The sequence below is a fragment of the Monodon monoceros genome, unplaced genomic scaffold (genome assembly GCF_005190385.1).
Source record: "Monodon monoceros isolate NGI ecotype Baffin Bay Population unplaced genomic scaffold, NGI_Narwhal_1 Super_Scaffold_13, whole genome shotgun sequence".
NCBI classification, from domain to species: domain Eukaryota; kingdom Metazoa; phylum Chordata; class Mammalia; order Artiodactyla; family Monodontidae; genus Monodon; species Monodon monoceros.
Window position 1 is genome coordinate 10,073,496 of NW_021703769.1, and position 21,903 is coordinate 10,095,398.

The 21,903-nt window shown below is 47.5% G+C and overlaps 1 protein-coding gene across 2 annotated transcripts in view; it reads left to right on the forward strand.

The window, feature by feature from the left end:
• Positions 1-18,873, forward strand: part of ATP9A (ATPase phospholipid transporting 9A (putative)) — a 128,403-nt gene extending 109,530 nt beyond the window's left edge. For both annotated transcript variants that reach the window (XM_029220132.1, XM_029220133.1), the window contains exons 20-28: positions 5,197-5,286; positions 5,381-5,525; positions 6,329-6,393; positions 9,180-9,335; positions 12,458-12,522; positions 13,971-14,079; positions 14,735-14,792; positions 16,898-17,101; positions 18,395-18,873. In XM_029220132.1, coding sequence (XP_029075965.1) covers positions 5,197-5,286; positions 5,381-5,525; positions 6,329-6,393; positions 9,180-9,335; positions 12,458-12,522; positions 13,971-14,079; positions 14,735-14,792; positions 16,898-17,101; positions 18,395-18,531 — 1,029 coding nt within the window. In that variant the 3' untranslated portion in view covers positions 18,532-18,873. The remainder of the gene's footprint in view (positions 1-5,196; positions 5,287-5,380; positions 5,526-6,328; positions 6,394-9,179; positions 9,336-12,457; positions 12,523-13,970; positions 14,080-14,734; positions 14,793-16,897; positions 17,102-18,394) is intronic.
• Positions 18,874-21,903: the final 3,030 nt, after the last annotated feature.

Consider the following 21,903-nt stretch of genomic DNA (forward strand, 5'->3'; position numbering starts at 1 on the left):
AACTATGTTGAAGAGGAGTGGCAAGAGTGGACATCCGTGTCTTGTTCCTGATCTTAGAGGAAATGCTTTCAGTTTTTCACCATTGATTATGATACTTTCTGTGGGTCTGTCATATATGGCCTTTATTATGTTGAGGTAGGTTCCCTTTATGCCCATTTTCTGGAGAGTTTTTATTATAAATGGGTGTTGAATTTTGTCAAAAGCTTTTTCTGCATCTGTTGAGATGATCATGTGGTTTTTATTCTTCAATTTGTTAATATAGTGTATCACATTGATTGATTTGCATATATTGAAGAATCCTCACATCCCTGGGATAAATCCTACTTGATCATGGTGTATGATCCTTTTAATGTGTTGTTGGACTCTGTTTGCTAGTATTTTGTTCAGGATTTTTGCATCTATGTTCATCAGTGATAGTGGTCTATAATTTTCTTTCTTTGTGATACCTTTTTCTGGTTTTGGTATCAGGGTGGTGGCTTTGTAGGATGAATTTGGGAGTGTTCCTCCCTCTGCAGTTTTTGGAAGAGTTTGAGAAGAATCTGTGTTAGCCCTTCTCTAAATGTTTGATAGAATTCACCTGTGAAGGCATCTGGTCCTGGACTTTTGTTTATTGGAAGATTTTTAATTACAGGTTCAATTTCATTACTTGTGATAGGTCTGTTTATGTTTTCTAATTCTTCCTGATTCAGTCTTGGAAAATTGCACCTTTCCAAGAATTTGTCCATTTATTCATGGTTGTCCATTTTATTGGTATATAGTTGTTTGTAGTAGTCTCTCATAATCCTTTGTACTTCTGCAGTGTCAGTTGTGATTTCTCCTTTTTCATTTCTAATTTTATTGATTTGCATCCTCTCCCTTTTTTTCCTGACAAGTCTGGCTAAGGGTTTATCAATTTTGTTTATCTTCTCAAAGAACCAGCTTTTCGTTTTATTGATCTTTGCTATTGTTTTCTTTGTTTCTGTTTCATCTATTTCTGCTCTGATCTTTATGATTTCTTTCCTTCTACTGACTTTGGGTTTTCTTTGTTCTTCTTCCTCTAGTTGCTTTAGGTGTAGGGTTAGATGGTTTATTTGAGATTTTTCTTGTTTCTTGAGGTGACATTGAATTGCTATAAACTTCCCTCTTAGAACTGCTTTTGCTACATCCCATAGATTTTGGGCCGTCGTGTTTTTGTTGTCATTTGTCTCTATGTATTTTTTTATTTCTTCTTTGATTTCTTCAGTGATCTCTTGGTTATTTAGTAGTGCACTGTTTAGCCTCCATGTATTTGTGGTTTTTTTACAGTTTTTTTCCCCTGTAATTGATTTCCAGTCTCATCACGTTGTGGTCAGAAAAGATGCTTGATACGATTTCAGTTTTCTTAAATTTTCCAGGGCTTGATTTGTGACCCAAGATGTGATCTATCCTGGAGAATGTTCTGTGTGCACTTGAGAAGAAAGTGTATTCTGCCACTTTCGTGTGGAATGTTCTATAAATGTCAATTAAATGTATCTGACCTATTGTGTCATTTAAAGCTTGTGTTTCCTTATTTATTTTCTGTTTGGATGATCTGTCCATTGGTGTAAGTGGGGCGTTAAAGTCCCCTACTATTACTGTGTTACTGTCCATTTCCACTTTCATAGTTGTTAGCATTTGCCTTATGTATTGAGGTGTTCCTATTTTGGGTGCATAAACATTTATAATTGTTATAGCTTCTTCTTGGATTGATCCCTTGATCATTATGTAGTGTCCTTCCTTATCTCTTCTAACAGTCTTTATTTTAAAGTCTATTTTATCTGATACAAGTATTGTTACTCCAGCTTTCTTTTGATTTCCATTTGCATGGAATATGTTTTCCCATCCCTTCACTTTCAGTGTGTATGTGTCCCTAGGTGTGAAGTGGGTCTCTTGTAGACAGCATATATATGGGTCCTGTTTTTGTATCCATTTAGCTAGTCTGTGTCTTTTGGTTGGGGCATTTAATCCATTTACATTCAAGGTTATTATCGATATGTATGTTTCTATTACCGTTTTCTTAATTGTTTTGGGTTTGTTTTTGTGGGTCTGCTTCTTGTCTTGTGTTTCCTGCCTAGAGAAGTTTCCTTAGCATTTGGTGTAAAGCTCGCTTGGTGGTGCTGAATTCTCTTAGCTTTTGCTTGTCTGAAAGCTTTTGATTTCTCTGTTGAATCTGAATGAGATCCTTGCTGGGTAGAGTAATCTTGGTTGTAGGTTTTTCTCTTTCATCACTGTAAGTATATCCTGCCCCTCCCTTCTGGCCTGCAGAGTTTCTGCTGAAAAATCAGCTGATAACCTTATGGGGATTCCTTTGTATGTTATTTTTTGGTTTACCCTTGCTGCCTTTAATATTTTTTCTTTGAATTTAATTTTTGTTAGTCTGATTAATATGTGTCTTGGTGTGTTTCTCCTAGGGTTTATACTGTATGGGACTCTCTGTGCTTCCTGGACTTGGGTGACTAATTCCTTTCCCATGTTAGGGAAGTTTTCTACTGTAATCTCTTCAGATATTTTCCCAGACCCTTTGTTTTCATCTTCTTCTTCTGGGACCCCTATAATTTGAATGTTGGTGTGTTTATTGTTGTCCCAGAGGTTTCTGAGACTGTCCTCAATTCTTTTCATTCTTTTTTCTTTATTCTGCTCCTTGGCAGTTACTTCCACCATTTTGTCTTCCAGCTCACTTATTCGTTCTTCTGCCTCCGTTATTCTGTTATTGATTCCTTCTAGTGTATTTTTCATTTCAGTTATTGTGTCGTTCATCTCTGTTCTTTAGTTCTTCTAGATCTTTGTTAAACATTTCTTGTATTTTCTCAGTCTGTGCCTCCATTCTGTTTCTGAGATTCAGGATCATCTTTACTGTCTGAATTCTTTTTCAGGTAGATTGCCTGTTTCCTCTTCAATTATTTGGTCTTGTAGGTTTTTACCTGGCTCCTTTGTCTCTGACATATTTCTTTTGCCAGCTCTTTTTTTTTTTTTTGATGAGTGGGATTGTGTTCCTTTTTTACTTGTTGTTTGGCCTGAGACTTCAAAAACTGGAGTTTGTAGGCTGTTGTATAGAGCTGGGTCTTGGTGCCGACATGAGGACCTTCGGGAGACCTCATTCTGGTGAATATTCCCCGGGGTCTGGGGTTCTCTGTTAGTCCAAGTGGTTCAGACTTGGAGCTCCCACCGCAGGAGCTTCGGCCCAACCCCCGGCTCATGAACCAAGATCCTGTAAGCTGTGTGGGGCGGCAAAAAAAAAAAAAAAAAGAACAATAACAAAGTAAAAAATAAAATTAGAAAAAATAAAATAAAATAAAATTAGACTAGGAAACTAACAGATATGTTAGAAAGAATATAAAAATAAAAATATGGATGAAACAACAACCGGAAGGTAAAACCAGAACCACAATAGTAAAAAAGAGGAGGAGAAAGAAAAAGAAAAAGGTGGAAAAGGCCTTGGCTGTGGAGGGTGGGGCCTAAGCAGCGGTGGGGTTTGGGTGGTGGGCAGGGCCTATGCTTAGGACCCACAGGGCTGAAAAAGGCCCTGGGGGTGTAGGGGGTGGGGCTTAGGCTCAACAGAACAGAAGGGGCCCAGGTGGGCCTCCTGCCTCTGGTCTCAGAGGGTGGGGGACCCCACCTGGGAGCCCAGGAGGGCTCGAGTGGGTGGGGCAAACGCCCTCTGCTGCTCTCCTCCAGTCCCCAAGGGCCTCTCCCGCCTGCCTCTCCTGTTCTCCCCCGGCATCCTTCCTACACCCCCAGGACCAACGGGGCCTGGAGGGGGCCTCTGAGGGCGTAGGACCCGGACTGAGAGCAAGGCAGACTTCCCTGGCCGATTGGGCAGGGGAAACGCTTGGTGCATTCCACCCCCATCCGAGCCCCTGAGGGTCCCTCCAGGCGTGGGAACCCCTCCCCCCTCTCAGCCACCCCTCAGGGGCTCTGGTCTTGTCTGGCCTCCACTTCTCCCCCCTCAGTCCCCCCACGTCTTACCGGTTCGCTTGAGCATTCCTCCCATCTCTTGAGGTGTTGAGGTCCCCCACCAGCGTCCAGCAGTTTCCCTAGTTGTGGGGAGATGCAAACTCTGCGTCTTCCCACACTGCCATCTTGACTCCACCAGCCCCTTATTTTATACATAGTAGCTTGTACCTCTTAGTAGCTTGTAACCCTATCTTGCCTCTCCCTGCTTCCCTCTCCCAGTTGGTAACCACTAGTTTGTTCTCTATATCTGTGGGTCTGTTTCTTTTTTTGTCATATTCACTAGTTTTATTTTTTAGATTCCACATATAAGTGATATCATGCAGTACTTGTCTTTCTCTGACTTATTTCAACAATACATATTTTCAAAGATGTCTTTAAACAGAGGCACATAGAAAATGAGGTTATGTATTGACTGATGGACAAAAGTATTGTGACCAGAGGCTCATAGGAGCCTAGCTAGCCCTGTACCTCCCCCAGGAGCAGTGGTTTAAAAATCACTAATTCAGTATTCGCAGCAACTTTCCAGAACATAACTGTTGAACATAGTGAGAACACACTGTATGCTCTAGAATTCAGGGGTTGCAAACTATAGCCCGTGTGCCGGCCACCTGTTTTTGTAAATAAAGTTTTATTTAAACACAAGATCTACCCATCTGTTTACGTATTGTCTGTGGCTGCTTTGGCACTGTAGCGGCGGAGTTGGGTAGTTGTGACAGACTGTATGGTCCACAAAGCGTGTCATATTTAACAGCTGGGCCTTCTTAGGAAAGCCCCTGCTAGATGCCTGGCTTCCAAGGCCTGCTCTGCAGTGGATGGGCTGTGACACGGTAGCCAGGCTAACAAATCTTGCCCTGTGTCAGTTTCCTTAGATGTAAAGTAGAACTGTTATCATCATGCACCTCGAAGAGTCCTTGTGAGAAACAGATGGGGTGAAAATGCTTGAAAAGTGCTTATCTGGACAGTGCCTGGCACAGAATGAAAGCACAGTGGCTTTGTGCTCTTATTTTTATTATGTGGGTCACAGCCATCCTGCGGGAAGTGCGAGGGGATGGTTGGCGTACAGGCCCTCCGGATTCCCACAGAGTCATAGCAAACAGGATCTAATTCGTCTCTGGCTCTGGGGGCAGGGGAGGGGTGGGGTCCCGGGCCAGCGGCCATGGCCTTCATGAGGCTGCAGGAAGCCACTGTTTGTTGTTCCACCAGCTCCGGAGAGCAAGGCCTCCTTCATCCTGTCTTTCCTTCCAGGTGACCAACCGCGGCGAGGCCCACCTCGAGCTGAACGCTTTCCGCAGGAAGCACGACTGTGCCCTCGTCATCTCCGGAGACTCCCTGGAGGTGGGCACGGGCAACCCCGCCAGCAGGCTCCTCCCGGGAGCTGCCGTGTGGGAGGGGCCTTGGCCGACGCACCACCTCTCCCTGACTCCGCCAGGTTTGCCTCAAGTACTACGAGTACGAGTTCATGGAGCTGGCCTGCCAGTGCCCGGCCGTGGTCTGCTGCCGCTGCGCGCCCACCCAGAAGGCCCAGATCGTACGCCTGCTCCAGGAGCGCACGGGGAAGCTCACGTGTGCAGTAGGTAGGGGCTGCCGCGCCTGCGCAGACGACCTCCCCCAGGCGTGCTTGCGTCCCGCCGCCCTGGTGTTCAGGTTCCCAGGCCACTTTATTCAGGCCGTGACATTGACACCCCCTCCCCCTTTGGCCCTATTTTTGTTATTAAAGTATTTTGCTTTGAGAAAGAGTCGAGAAGCAAGCTGAGGGCTTTCCTCCTTAGCTTGCGCTTCCTTTGCCGGTGACATGGGACACAGCAATGCCTGGGGGCTAAGACCACACTGCGGAGAGGAATCTGGGTCCAAACTGCTGGTTTTTCCTAGCTGAGGGTCCCGGAGGGCTTCCTTCCCCCAGCTGAGCCTGTCTGCTCATTGGTAGAAGGGGAGAGTAACAGTGGTTCTCTCAAATGGTGCTTACGAGGAGTCAGAGGGGCAGTAGCATTTAAGAAGTGCTCGCTGCCCTCGCAGTCAGCGTTCCCTACGTGCAACGTCTGTCGTTGCTGATAATGGCGAGACACCCACACCTTGGAGGCAGGGCGTGCGGTGTTGTGCCCACGTGGCATGGACACAGTTCCCTTGCTCAGTGACTCAATGGCCAGGACCCTCAGCCAGTCACCTGGTTCCTCTGACTCTCAGCTCCTCTGCCTGTAAAATAAGAATGTGTTACTGCAGGTTGCTGGAGCGATTAAGTGGAGCAGAGCAGAAAAGACGCTTAGCATGCGGTGAGAGGCAGCACGTGTATGATTATTTGAAGTAGCAGCGAAAAGCAAGGTTATGTTTCTTGCCTCTCCCTAATCTCCTGGCTCTTCTCTCTGGTCTGGGTGACCCGCAGGTGATGGAGGCAATGACGTCAGTATGATCCAAGAATCTGACTGCGGTGTGGGTGTCGAGGGAAAGGTGAGCCCGTGGGGTGGGGGCCGTGTGTGCTGATTTCTGCCGAGTGGTCGTCAGGATGTGAAGTGGTTGTGTCCTTAGCTGGGAGTTGCTCCACCAGCTGGAGTTTCATTTTCCCTCCAAGACACAGCTTTAATGCTTCTGGAAATTCTAGATTACAATTACAGAGCATAAGGAATCATGTATCATAATTACCTGGTATTACAATCTGCAAGTCACAGATCCCTGTCACTGTTATCTTACAGACAAATGCTGAGTCTTTGCTTGCCAAAACCTAATTTTTTAAAGTGTTTTGCTACATTCTTAGGGTGCAGCGAATGTACTTCAAACGCTTTCCTGGGAGTGTTGTCAGTAAAAGCATTAGTTATCACACTGTGGGGTGATCTCTTGGGGATTATGGAAGAATGTGGCGTGGTTTGCCCCTCATTAAATTTATTTATTTTTAAAATTTATTTATTTTTGGCTGTGTTGGTTCTTCCTTGCTGCGCGCGGGCCCTCTCCAGCTGCGGCGAGCGGGGGCTACTCTTCGTTGCGGTGCAGGGGCTTCCCACCACGGTAGCCTTTCCTGTTGCGGAGCACGGGCTCTAGGCACACGGGCCTCAGTAGCGTAGCATGCGGGCTCGGCAGTTGTGGCTTGCGGACTGTAGCGCACAGGCTCAGTAGCTGCGGCACACGGGCTTTGTTGCTCCGCGGCACGTGGGATCCTCCCAGACCAGGGATCGAACCTGCGTCCCCTGCATTGGCAGGCGGACTCCCGACCACTGTGTCTCCAGGGAAGTCCTGCCCCTCATTAAAAGGCTAAGTTTGTGTGTTACAGTACAGCAGTTTTCCTCTTTCCTTCCCTGTCAACTGTGTGCCAGCCGTGTATAGTTCACCCTGCCCTCTCTCGTTTGTGATCTTGCGGTGACTGTAGGCAAGGAGGCTGGTCACCACGTTTGTTAGCACAGTGTGTAAAGCAGGAGCACAGAGGCGGAGAGTGAGGGCAGGAGATACTCCCTTATGTGTTTCCTTCCATACATTCCTGCATTTGGAATTTCCAAAAATGTTTTTTCTTTTCTACCTTTTTTTTTCCCCCTGGTTTTCTGGTTCTCATTCAGTTGACAGTTACTTGAAATTGCAGAGTTAAGTGATCCTTGAAGGAGTTGTTATGTCTGAAATCTGTATGGATTCCTTTAATGCAGGTTTTAAGAAGCACACTTGAGTTTAGTAGATGGAATTCTTTACACGATGCTTATAGTACTAAAACGTTTTCCCTTCTGTTCAGAATTATATTCTGATTCCTTTGGTTTTTGGAGTCTAAAAGTAAAAAGTGCTCACTGTGAGAAAAAACCCCGAAACAATTTAGAAATGGATAACGTGCATCCTTTCTTTTAGATGGCGGTATAAAACTAGTAACATTGGTTATTCTTCCAGAATTTTTGTCTATTTCTATACTAATAGTTATGGGTATATATGTAATATATATACACACACAAATACATATGTATGCACACACACATCTTACACATGTGTATACAGTATTTCCACATAGAATGTAAAATTTAAAATGTTATACTATGCTTTTTTTAAAATGCAGCTTGCCTAAATCTGCTATATCTTAGATTTCGTTATACATCAGAACATGTAGCTTTATACATCAAAACATGTAGATCCACCATTTTGTACGTTGCCTGGACCTTTTTTATTTTGAAAAATGTAACTCCTTCAGAAAAGTTGAAATAGAACAGTGAGCACCCGTCTACTCTTTGCTGTAATTTCCCAGTTGTAAACAGTTGCAGGATTCTCCCTCTGCTCTTCCTTCCCCTCTCTCCCGCTTTCTCGGAATCAGCTGAAAATAAGTTGTGGATACGTTACCCCTAAATACTTCAGCTTGGATCTCTTAAGAACAGGTGTATTCTTCTACCTAAGCAAAATAACAGCATCACCCCAAGTGTAACATTGATATGATAATGTCATGTAATATTCATGGTCTCATTTCCCTAGTTGTCCTCAAGGTGTTTAAAAAGAAATCTCCATGAAGCAGTGAAGGATTGCGCACTGTATTTATTCCCGTGTCTTCATGTCTCTTCACTCTTCTTTAATGGAGAACACTTCTCTCCAGCTCTTTTGTGGGGGGAGGCGGTGTGTCTCACGACTTTGATGTTTTGGAAGCATTTGGGGCAGCTGTGGAACCTCCCACGACGTCTGTGGGTCGGATGGATCTGATTCAGGTTCTGCGTTTTTGGTGTGAGGAGCACATAAGGGGAGTTGGTGCCTTCCTGTCGCGTCGCACCAGGAGGCTGTGATGTCCATCTGTCCCATTAGTGGCATCCGTCACGTGCCTTTTAAAATTAGAGAATCCCATAATAGGGCTGCACTAGAAACATGCAGAGCTGTATGTTCGGGAATGTTCAGTTTAGTACCGTTGGTAGCATGAGCTGTTCCCCCTCCCCCATATGTTTAACTCTGAGCTGAGCTGAGTGCTAAATGCCTATCTTAGAATGATTCTTTGCTTCTGATACACATTATGGGTTGGGCCTAACCCCCAAGGCTTAATACTAGATCCGTTTGACCTCCCAATTATGAGTGTCTGCGCTTATGAATGTTTTTTATTTCAATAAATTCCTCTTTTAAAATCAAATTTAGACTCAGACCACCAACCGTGTATAGCTGGAAACCAAAGAACCCCTATATTGAAGTTCTTCAAAAATCTCCTTACAGTTGTTTCTTGCTTTTTCAATTCAAAAAAAAAAAAAAAAGTGCCTTGACCTCTCGTGCTCCTGACGGTGCCCAATTTCGTCGGATTTTAGGAAGGAAAACAGGCTTCGCTGGCTGCGGACTTCTCCATCACTCAGTTCAAGCACCTTGGCCGGTTACTCATGGTGCACGGCCGGAATAGCTACAAGCGCTCGGCCGCCCTCAGCCAGTTTGTGATCCACAGGAGCCTCTGCATCAGCACCATGCAGGTGGGTGGGCAGGTGCGCACGGCCGCGTGGTTGCCACGGGCCGAGGACTAGTCCCCACTTTGGAGCCGTTTCAATGCCCCTCCCCCAACTCCCCCCCAGCCCCCGCCACATTCTGGGCGATAGAGCTTGGAGTGGCCGCCCCGAAGCCTTCCTGTGTTGGGGGCGAAGGCTGTGCTTGCCGTGCGGAGCCGATGTGAGCCTTGCCAGGGCTTGGCACGAAGTGGGCGGTAGTGTAAATGACCCGGGTGCTCATATTGGGGTGAGTCGTTATCCTGTTTGCCAGAGGCAAAGATGCCGAGTTAAATGCCGAGTGAATACCCCGGCCCTAAGTTTTCCACATGCAGAAGCAAGGACCTACAGAGAGCAGCCACAAAAGAAGAATGACTTGCTTTTCTTGAGTGCTTCCTGTACCCTGGGCGTCAGGCTGAGTGTTCGCAATGCAGGCTCACCTGTAGTCCTCACTGTAGCCTGTGCCCATTCTGCAGATGGGGAGGCTGAGGCCCAGTGTGGGCAAGAAATCGGTGCAGTGTCTCTCAGGGATTTAGTCTACCCAGGTAGGGGATTCCGGTACCTGTGCCCTTAATGCAGGTGTGCCCCTCTGCCCTCCATCCACAGGGCCAGCTGCTGCTTCCACATGCAGGGGGGCGCTTAGCGAGGGTGGCGCAGCCCAGGGCATCTCGCTTCTGCCTCCGGTGCAGCCTGGCTGGGAATCCAGTGTAGTTATCCCAATCGTCAGTCCTCTCAGGGAGTTACATCTTGCTCTTTCACAAAAGGATTCTAGAATGTGTAAGGTATTTTCCCATCTTCTCTCTCCCCAGCTCCTTCAAAGTGTGTCATCAGGCTGTGGCAATGAAGTTGTATTAGGAAGGAGGCCAAAGGGAGGGAAAGGAAACATTTTGGGTGTTGAAAAACTATTGGCTGACTTTCCTCCTTGGGCGTTTAGGTGAAAAATACCCCCAGTTAAGTGGTGAGAACCATAGGCCCGGGACATCTTGGAACCCATATCATCAGGTGTCTCTGAGACCTTGAACAAGTCACGTTACCACTCTGGGCTTCAGTCTTTCCACCTGTAAAGTGGGCATCAGACTCCTCTATTGCTCCATCCAAGCATCTTGGCCCTTGCCCCTCAGACAGGGCTACTTTGAAAAGCAGAGAGTTTTCTAAGGCATCAAGTGCTGAAGGTGTCCTTACCATTATTAATAAAAACAAAACAGGCTAATGCATAAACCTAAGGTGATGTTTTAATTTGTGGGAAAGGTGTTTAATCGTACATGAAAGACACCCTGCCTTAAAGGGTCGAGTGGCGCTGCCTGGTGTACATGAGAATTCACCCTCCACTGGCTCATCCATGCCTTTGGTGGTGGTGGGGTTTATGTTTTCAGTATCAACTGCATTTATGAGAGAAGGAGCCTTACAGTGATTTTCATCAACACAGTCTAAACGCCAACAGCTCCTACGGTTCATCAGACCGCATCTGTACTTTTATTTTATGTTAGCTCATCAACTGAACTGCATGTCATGGTTTTAATCACCGGGAGATTAATTAGCTTGTCCCCGGGCAAACACACAAAAGCTGGCCTGGATGAGCTGACTTCTGAAATGCCTGTATGTTACCGTGAACATCGATGCAGAAAAAAAAAAATTCTAGCATGAGGAATTGTTCTTTGTGCTGTAGGAAAAAAAAAAAAGCCAAAAAAGCGCCCTTAACCCTGTCCGCTGTGCTGAAAGTGACTGGCTGAGGGCAAGTCCAGTTCGCATTGCACCTTGACAGTGGGCCCTTAGATAGGCGAAGACATCGCATTTTTATGTTCCACAGTGCTCTTTCCAGGGTGAAGGCTTTATGGTCAGTCTGGCCCTTTTAGAGAAGGAGGCTCCTGGTGTTGCTCTGTAAAACTGAACACCAGATTCTTGACGTCTTTATAACCATCCTTCCTGTGCAGTGGCCCAGCCTGGGTGAGAAGTCATTTGAAAAACGGATTTCACCTTTCAGTTCTGAAATCACAACTGGGTGTGGCCGGGGCTGCCCATGACCATGGCTCTAGGTGCCACCTGTGTTCTGAGCTCTGTGCCAAGCAAACACCCACAGCGGGTGATAAGGGGAAGGGGTCTCTGTCCCACGCTCTTTTTAACCACTAGCCTGGCCCAGCCTTTTCCTCCACGTTCGGTTTTTAAAAAGCCTTTAGGCAACAGTTGTCCCTGGCCTCCTGTAGGTTTTATACTGATAGAAATTAGCTTTGAGGTCACTTTGCTTCTGTTGGCCGGTAGATGTTCAGAGAAGGAAGTAACAGAGCATCAAGCCTGATTTTATCTCCCTAGCCTCCTTTTCACTGCCAGTAGCTAATATTTTCCAAATCCGGAAGCAGACATTTCAGTAGGGGTTCGTAAATATCTTTATTGCTTTTGTCTAATTGCAAAAGTAGCAGGTTGTGGGCTCTTTGTAAAAATTTCCAAGTAGAGTGAAACATGTACTATGAGAAGTGAAGCCTTCTCTGCGGTCCTACCCTCCAGGGAAACTGGTGCATATCCTCACGGCGGAGGATATTTTCCCCTACCTGTTTCCAATACGTACACCAACTCGTTTATCGATCGTACACCCAGTGAGGTGGTAATTCTGAGCCATCGGGAGTGTGGGCTCTGGAGACAGAACTGGGCTTGAGTCCCGCAGGGCCGTTTATGTGCTCAGTTTCCCCTCCTGTAAAATGTAAGCGATATTAGGACTTGATCTCATGCGTTCTTCTGGAGATTCACTGAGATCAGATACAAAGTATTTCCAGGTCCAGCTTGTGTAACTTAATAAATGTTCACAGAGGAGCTGAGAGTTGCCCCTGGAGCTAAACTCTCCGGTGTGACTCCTGGCTCTGTCCCTTATGAGCTGTGCTATCTTGGGCAAGTCACTTAACCTCTCGGTGCCTTACTCCCCTCATCTGTAAAATGGGGATGATGATAACAGTACCTCCTTCACAGGGTTGCTGTAGTAATTAAATGAGCTAATATACTTAAAGCACCGTGACCGTGCGGGTGTGAAATAAGTGCTTGGTAAGCGTTGGCTGTTATTTTTCTGATACAAACACAAGGGCTTTGGTCATTGTTTTTGGTAACATCCTCCTTTTTCCTCGGCACAGGCTGTCTTTTCCTCCGTGTTTTACTTTGCCTCCGTTCCTCTCTATCAAGGATTCCTCATCATTGGGTAAGGAAGTCCAGGCAAGGTATTAATTTTTAATGAAACCTCCCTAAAATGCCACAGAAGAAGGAGGAAGCATCATGTGAAGACCCGTCAGTCCCCAAGTCGAGGCAGGTCTGGCAGTCTGGTTTAGAACCTTCTCGAATGAATACGTTTTTGAACTGGTAAGCCCTTAACCAAATTGCGGATGCAGACTCCGATCTGTTCGTGGTCCATTCATACCTGACGGTTGAAGAATGCTCGCCCACGAGAGCCTGAGGTGGTCAGCCGATTGATACACCAGGCAAGAGTGAAGCTTCACAGACTGTGATTTCTTAGGAAGCCACTGACGGGTCTTAGAAAAAGTGGAAGGGGCATCTGGAAAGTACCCTCTCTGCCATGGCTGCCCATAGTGGACCATCCTGCTGGTGGTTCTCTAAGGCGGCCAGAGCCTTGCTCTCTCCGGGTTACCCCTGATAGAGCTTGGCCACTGCATGCCACTGACCCGTGAGGCACGCTGTCCCTTGGACAGTTGCTACGTTTGCCATCAAACCCACCCCCCGTTCCTGACCTGGAATTTAGGACGTTCCTTTTGACCTTTTGAGAGGATGTGCTCAGTCTCTGAATTCCCCAGGTAGGTGGAGTTTGGTTACCACATGCCCTAGATAGAGATGCTGGCAGGGCACTCCCCTGGTTACCAAGGTGGGAAGCACAGAGAGGCCGGCTGGTCCCAGTGGAGTCTTAAAAGTATGCCTTCCATCTTTTTATGTTCGGCCTGAGAGTAGGCACTGGAATCCTGCCTGCTTCTAATTGGAAAAATGGCCTGTCCTTTGTCAGGTCCTGGAAGAGTGGCAGAACATGCCTGAATAGAACCAGGGGTTCCCTGAGCCGTGCTCCATGTGGTCCCTCCATGATCTGGTCCCCTCTTCCCTCTTGGTTCTCATCTCTTCGCTTTCCCCCTCACCCACTTAGCTCCACCCAGACTGGCAGCCTCGCTGTTCTTCAAACAGGACAGACACACCTCCACCTCAGGGCCTTTGCACTTGCTGTTCTCTCTGCCTGGGATGCTCTTCCCTCGCATATTGGCATGGCCTCCCTGTTACCTCTTGTGGGTGTTTTCTCAAATGCCCCGTCTCCTGTCCACCCTCTCTAAAATTGCACCACCTCGCCCCATGTCTCATTCCCTCTTCCCCGTTGTATTTCCCTCCTCAGCACTTTACCTCCAGCACACGGTATAGTTTACTGAATTTGTTTTATGACTCACCGACCAGCACGGAAGCTCTCCAAGGGCAGGCGTTGTGGTCTGCTTTTCATCTTGAATGTCCAGTGCTTCGAACTGGCCCTGACACACATACCAGGTGCTCAGTACGTAGTAGTTGAATGAAGGAAAGGAAATTGGGCTCCAGAGGCTGGGGCAGCACATGGCTCGTACTCCACTGGCTGGATATTACCTGCGGTGATTTTTTTTCTCCCAGGTACTCCACCATCTATACCATGTTTCCTGTGTTTTCTCTGGTCCTGGACAAAGATGTGAAGTCAGAAGTTGCCATGCTGTACCCTGAGCTCTACAAGGATCTCCTCAAGGTTCACGGAGCCCCCTCCTCCTTCCTTCCTTCTTCCCTCCCTTCTTCCCTCCCTCCCTCCCTGTTTTAACATATTTCACACAGACCCTCCATGTCTGATGTGAACACACTTGAACTGGTGGCTTTGTTTTGAGAGGAAGGCGTGGAAGTATATGTCTTTTCTTAAAGTACGATACGCACATGTAAAGAATACTAAACTGTACAGTGATATGTCAGCTTTTAAAACAAACCTCCTAATGCCTTTTTAAAAAGCCCCTGACAGTTCCATTTTGTAGCTGCAACTTGTGTCTGTTCCTGGAAATGCTTTTGTGTACAATCCTGAAAAGTGTGTGTGTGTGATTGCATTTGTTGGTCCTCAAGGGGTTTTTGATAAAGAGCAGATTTATTGGGTTGGCCCAAAAGTTCGTTCGGGTTATTCCGTAACATCTTACGGGAAAACCCGAACGAACTTTTGGGCCAACCCAATATTTCCATCTAATATCAATTCTCTTTAAAAAAACATCGTTTCTTTAATGTATTTTGACGTGTGTGAGCCACTGTTTTGACGAAAACAGGCAGGTTTCCTTGTCTGGTTGGTGGAGGGTAGCCTGACGGTGGCTCGTGCCCTGGATGAGCCCCGCACGCTAGCCCGCTCTGTCTTCCTCTCTCTCATTCAGGGACGGCCGTTGTCCTACAAGACATTCCTGATATGGGTTTTGATCAGCATCTATCAAGGTAAGGACGGGTGAAAACACCTGTTGTCTTATGCTCTGGCCTTGGCCCCAGGGTCAACTTCACCATTCTCTTGTCTGTAGAACACAAAGAGAAGCAGCTGGAATGCCGAGATTGCAGTAAGGAGTGTGGCACTGTGTCCGAGGGAGCCCCCTCCTCGGGTTCTAAGGCCTTGCTCATCAGGCACAGAGTCACACGTGAGGTGGTGCTGTCCGCTTAACTGAGACAAAGTCAGAGAAAAGTACAACTAATACTAATCAAACCCTGCTGAGGTGTCCAAGTCATTGTAACAAAAAGTGGTCGCTTTCTGGAATGTTCTGATACTTTTTCTGAAGTCAAGTTGTAGTTCTTGAACAACATATTTGCTTCTGTGGCCTCCAGAGAGGGTCCCTCAGACGGTACAGGCTTTGTGAGATGACTTACTGGAATATGAAAAGGAAATGTCAGAACCTCTCTTCGTATTTATTTTTTCCTCTTTTTAGAACTTCTGTTGTCATGTATGTTTTATAATGTACCTGACACATTTGCACAGTGGTCCTGCTACCTCTCTATGTCTGTCTGCACAGGTACACGTGGATAATTTACAAATCCACATCGTCCATTAGGGATTCATTCTTAGTGTTTTTTTCTGATGGGATGTGTGGTCAAAAAGTGTAGACCGTTGAATTTGTTAGGGGCTAAATTATCATTGAAACAATTTGAGGGTTGTTGTTTTTTTTTTTTTTTTTGAGAAGTGTAGCAAAGTGACATGTATGTAGCTGGTCGAAGAACGCAAATCCTGCATGGAAGTTCATAATAACAAGCAGTGGTGCTTCATTGCACCCCCTGCATCCCCAGCACTGTTGTAATAGGCCATCATTTGAGGGGTTTTGGGGTTTAGGGTCTCCTGCTCTTGAGCAGGAATCTCACGTAGCTAGTGCTTTTGGTCAACGTGAGACATTCCCCATTGAGTTCCCGCAGTTCTGGGTGAAAATGCACTTATCTGGACCCTCCCCCACTTTCCTTTCTCTCCTCAGTGCAGGTGCGTAATTCTTTGAGGGTCTCTCTTGGTTGTCCCTATCATTTTTTTGTGTTTGGGGGCAGGGAGGGGGGTAAAGGAGACAAAGCATAGCATTTACCATCTAACTCTTCTTAAGTGCGCAGTTCAGTAGTGTCCCATATGTTCACGTTGCTGTGAAACAGATCTCCAGAACTTTTTCATCTTGCAAAACTGAAACTCTGTATCCATTCAACAACAAACACCTCTTTCCTTCCTCCCCACAGTTCCTGGTAATCACCATTCTACTTTGTCACTATGAATGTGACTGCTTAGATCCCTCATATACGTGGGATTGTACAGTATTTGTTCTTCTGTGGCTGACTACATACATCTGTCATTTAAAATAATACACAAAAACTTCTATTTCTTGTTCCACCCAATCCAGATAGTTGCTCTCTCTGCCTCTTTTCCTTTTTTTTCTCTCTGTCTCTTCCTCTCCCCCTCTATCCAATTATAAACTCTCTATTAATAAAGACACAGACATAGAGAATGGACTTGAGGACACAGGGAGGGGGAAGGGGAAGCTGGGACGAAGTGAGAGAGTGGCATGGACATATATACACTACCAAATGGAAAATAGTTAGCTAGTGGGAAGCAGCCGCATAGCACAGGGAGATCAGCTCGGTGCTTTGTGACCACCTAGAGGGGTGGGATAGGGAGGGTGGGAGGGAGACGCAAGAGGGAAGAGATATGGGGATATCTGTATACGTATACCTGATTCACTTTGTTACACAGCGGAAACTAACACACCATTTGTAAAGCAGTTGTACTCCAATAAAGATGTTAAGAAAAAAATAAACGTAAACTCTCTCTTATATACAGCCGAAAGGGAACATAGGAAAACTAGAATGTGAGGCCTCTCTTTCAAACCTCCATAAAGTACCACTCATTCACCTTCTTTAACAAATGGTACCTTTCATGTCTGAATGGGAAAAACAAAAGGAGTCAGATGTGAGTGAGCAGGGTGAGCCTTCGGTGGGGAAGGAGGGGGAGGCATCGGCTCCCAGCAGGGCGGGCTGCGTGGGCAGCAGAGGCCCCTCCCCACCCAGACTTCCCTCCGCCTTTGCAGGAAGCACCATCATGTACGGGGCGCTGCTGCTGTTTGAGTCGGAATTCGTGCACATCGTGGCGATTTCCTTCACGTCACTGATCCTCACGGAGCTGCTAATGGTGGCCCTGACCATCCAGACCTGGCACTGGCTCATGACAGTGGCCGAGCTGCTCAGCCTGGCCTGCTACATCGCCTCCCTGGTGTTCCTCCACGAATTTATCGGTGAGACCCCCCTGCACTTAGGGCCCGCCCATCAGGTCCAAGGGTCTTACCAGCAGGCCTTGGTACTCAGCTGCCCGCCCTTTGCTCACTGGCGTCCCTTGGGACAAGTGGCAGTTGAGAATCAGCCTCTTGGAACTGAGGCTGGCGGGCATGATCTTAATGTAGAGTGTTTTCTTTAAAACCACGCCGTGCCTGCTGGCTTAGAAGGGGATTCGTTCAGTCCTGCAAGGACCTAGTGGGCTTCTCCAGGGAGCTGGTCACTGTGCTGGGCTCCGTGGAGCTATGGAGATGGTGAGAATCCAGAGGGTAAATGACAGTCCAGCAGGACTTACCAGTGTTATTAGCTTGAGAAACTCTGCCTTGTCGTGAAAGCATCTTCTATCACGCCTCTTCCTTATCAGTAAACGCTCTTTAAGAAGGTTTTGATAAAGGAAAAAGGAGCATTCCCGTGAAAAGTGAAGTCTTAGAACAGTTTCACACTTGTTTGAAAAGCCTCTCTGAATAGGTTTTGTGAGCACCTACTGTGCGCTCAGTGGCTTGAGGCCAGGGAGTCACAGAGGCTTAGAAGATGCAAGCTCTGCCCTCACGAAGCTTTGGTCGTCACCTTAGATGTGGACCAGTCATAGGACTGGGCCCATGGTTGGGGCTCTGGGCTTGGCACTTAGTAGGTGCTTACTCAGTGCCCGCTGCATTTCCCCCAGCCTGTGCTCAAGAGGCAGGGAAGGCGGCTGCCAGGCATCCACTCCCGGTACTGTTGAAAATCACTAGCTGTCGCTCCTCTGTTGCAAAAACCTCGGAACTGCAGGCCTGACTGTGTGGCGGCAGGAAGGGGAGCTCCCCGCCCCTCCAGGTCACACTGTTCCTGACGAGGGGTCTCCGCCCCCCTTTGCACCACCCTCAGACCCGGCTCTGGCTTCTGTGACCATTGCTGAGGCGAAGGGGAAAAGTTGCTGGGAAGAACAGTGTGTCTGAGCGTCACTTTCTGCCGGGATTAGGAAGAAGAACTCCAGCTGTCAGATTCCAAATCAAAAACACTTGGAAGGGGGATTTTTTTGCCCAGTTTTCTTTTCCGAGTTGTTGAAAACAGCATTTCACGGAAGGTCCGGAAGCTCCAGAAGCAGGTCAGAGAGAGGAGGAGAGAGACAGGGAAGGGAAGTCAGGCTGGCAGCCTGGGTGCTATGAGCACATCCCCCGCGGGAGAGAAGCCCGCGTCCCCTCCGATGGCCCTGCCGCCCCGCCGGCTCTGGGCGGCACGTTCCTGCCCGCTCACTGCTGTCTTCTGTTTGCTTGCAGACGTGTACTTCATTGCCACATTGTCCTTCTTGTGGAAAGTGTCTGTCATCACTCTGGTCAGCTGTCTGCCCCTCTATGTCCTCAAGTACCTGCGAAGGCGGTTCTCCCCTCCCAGCTACTCGAAGCTCACATCCTAGGCCGTGCACTCGGGAGAGGACCCCGGTCTCCGCACTCTCCTGGCGGACAGAGTTCAAGTTGCATTTCTATTAACCACCACCCGTGGATTGTGCAGTGGTGGCTCCCCCGTGCAGTTCTGATATGAAGAGGCGCTGCGCTTCCACGGAGCCCAACACCGAATAAACAGGAGGATGGCGCCTAAGAGGGCCCCACACGGGGGTCTGAGCCCCTGGTGATTCACAGTCGAGTGAATGTGACTATGTGAAAACCCGTGACTCAGCCGAGAGATGTATTCATGGGTCACTGTGCAGGCTTCCTTATGACTTGAGTTTTGTTGTCATGTGATAAAAGTTTCTGTCTAGTCGAAGACGGTAGAGGGTTTTTTGGTTGTTGTTTTAAACAATCCTAATGTGTGTGCATTTTTATGTCGTTCTGCTCTTAAAAACCTGGTTTCAGAGAAAGATAAAGCTCTCAGTGTAGGTTTTGGGGGGAAAGACGGTGACATTTGGTAAGAAGTTAACCAGACAATAATCTCTATTTGGAAATGCTAAATATCCTCTCTAAGGCAGCCCTGCTTATCGAAACGGCACTGGATTCCTAGGATTACAGAAAACCACGTGAGAAGAGAGCAGAAGAGAGAGAGAACCGTAAATCCGGTACCTTATCCTTCCTCCAATTCAGCATCTGTGGCCTTGGAGTTAACATCACCTGTCACCTCGTAAAAGAATTTCAAAGGTGTTATCTTGCTTTGTTCGGATCTGGTAACAATTACAAAGCCTGTGGCTATCTGAGGACACTCTGAGACATTTTCAGCAGAGTTGTTTTAGCAGGAAACGTGCCACTGAACGGCCCCTAAATGTGTCAACAGTGTGACAAGAGACTCAGCTAATTCTTTAGGCAACGTAGCACATGTGACTCAGACCCTCTGAGTCTGAAGTGGAAAGGTCAGGGACTGGGGCTCTTTACGTCCACAGAAATCTGTTTCCTGTTAGGAGGAATTACTGAGGACACAGTGACAAAGGCAGAGGCGTCTTAGCACGCTGCCATTCATCAGTGGCAGCTTCGAGCGAGGAGCCCCAGTGGAAGGAGGCCCGGGCTGCAGCTCTGGGGTCTGGGCTCCGTTGCGCTGCCTACAGATTTCAAGGGGAACTCGCTGGAAGGCAGCCAGGAGTAGAGATTCCTCTCCCCACCAGGGTGGGGCCCACGCATGTGTGTTTCCTATAAAGCTGTGGCTTCTTGTTTCAGGGGAAGAAGAGAATTTTCAAGCGCTGGATGTGGCCCGGCAAAGCTTTCTTGGGTTTTCACGTCTCTCCTGGCAGAAGCCACATGTGTGTGCCAGAGGATTAGGTTGGTGGATCTGCAAGAGCTGATCGTGCTCGAGATCTTAGATTTGTGATTAATTCTTTATGAGTACATACCCTCCAGCCCTTCAGCCTGGTTCTTCTTCATGTGCTTCAGAGATGTAAGTTATGGCTACCACTCTAGGGTAAGCCTGCTCTTGGAGAGCTGGGGACACGAGGCCCTTGACTTTGGAGCACTCGATATGCTCGTGTATTTCTGTTGCCCTTTTAAAACTTTATAGAATGACAGTAAGTTGCAGGCACTGCGAAATTGGCTATGACATCACTTCTATTTTAGTTTTAAGATTCTGCAGTCTTGCAGGATTTTTCCCGTTCTGTCCCAGCCATTTCTGCCACACAGAAAACATTTACGGGAAGTAAATGTTGTATTGAATGAATGGTTATTCAGGAAGAGGATCTTTGTCCAAAACTTTGAGAAGGGGCGAGCAGGTCTGACGTCTTTGCTGGGTGATTTTATGTGATTTCAGAGGTGGAGTGAGAGGACGTTGTGCTCAGCGTTTTTGTACCTGTCTGTCTTCTTGGAAGTCAGCCTGTATAACCGGAAGTCTAAAGGTACTTCTACTCCCAGCTCTCAAACCCTGAACTTGACCTTGTTCACAGACAGGTGATGGCTCCTACAGGTAGGTCTCATGGAAATTTTTGGATGTTTCCAGCAGTGACAAGGAAGGAAGATAGTCTCTTTGGTCTTTTCCTTAATTCCCAGTTTTGATCGAGGTGCTTGGGTTGACTTTGAAAGTCAACACCTAAACTCTTGCTTGGCATCTGGGAGGGAGAAGGCATCCCAGAGGAGCAGAAGAAGCTGTGCCTGGAGGTCGCAGGTGCGTTTGTGCCGTCAACAGACCCCCTCGTTCTGCCTTTCGACCGTACCCTGGTGGAGGCGGCCAAGGGTGAGAGGGACTGAAATGCAAGTGGGGACCGTGACCGGGTTGGAGAGCCACCCTGCCAGGGGGCAGCCTGCTCCCACCACCTTCCGGGGTCCGGAGTGTCTAGGAAAACACACGTGTGCTTCTCAAACTCTGGAGACCCACGTGGCGGGAGCCACGAGTCAGCTGAGTGTACACGATCCTGACGTGCGCACATCAGCCCATAATCCCAACAGAGGATCTGCGTACACAGGCACTTCCCGTGTTAGCTTAGCTGTGGGGAGAAGACAAAGACACAGACAAGAAATCCAAGCCATTTTAAGGAAACTGCTGAATTCCTAAAAAGCATAAGGATTCCGTTCACCAGTCTGGAAGGAACTTGGGAAACACCGTTGACACCTTGGAGGTCCCCTCGCCTTGGAACTCAGTGGCCCCAAGTCTCCGGCAGCCAGAGGCCCCTGGCACACCATCAGCGCTGTTTAAACACTTCCCTCAAAGTGAAAGTTACACCTCCCCCTGCGCTTTGACAACGTTAGGTATTTCTGTCGGAGTAACTTAATTTTATTATTTGATGATTCTTTTTATTATATTTTTTGGTGATGGTTGTGTGTGTGGGAAAGCGAGGAATCTGTTTGGTGTCTCTTTTCCCCTCCCTTTCTCTAGGAAAATGACCAGACAAGTGTCTCCATCTTGAGTGATCTCTTGCATCTGCCCGTTTCAGTGCTAATTGGAGAGTGTGCACACACGTGTGTGTGCTGCTCACGGTGCTCCGTGTGCACACGCGTGTGTGTGTTGCTTACGGTGCTCCGTGAGACCGGCTGCACTTACTTGGGTTGCTTGGGGCGGAGGACTTCACCCTAAAGCGACGAAGGGCATCCCAGGGAGCATCTTGAGATTGGAGCAGAGCATCTGTTTACAGCCACCTGGAGCTGGGAGGCCCAGAGCTGGGCTTCCTCCCACTTTCAGCTTTATTATAGCCAGATCCCAGACTCGCTTCCCTTAAGTGAAGCCCTTTTTCGTAGCAGTGATCTTAAATACCAACATCTGCTTACCCTTTCCTCCGTATGTTTTCCACTGAAAATTTAGGTTATGCTGACAGTTTTTTTTCTGTTTTTTGTTTTTTTGCGGTAGGCGGGCCTCTCACTGTTGTGGCCTCTCCCGTCGTGGA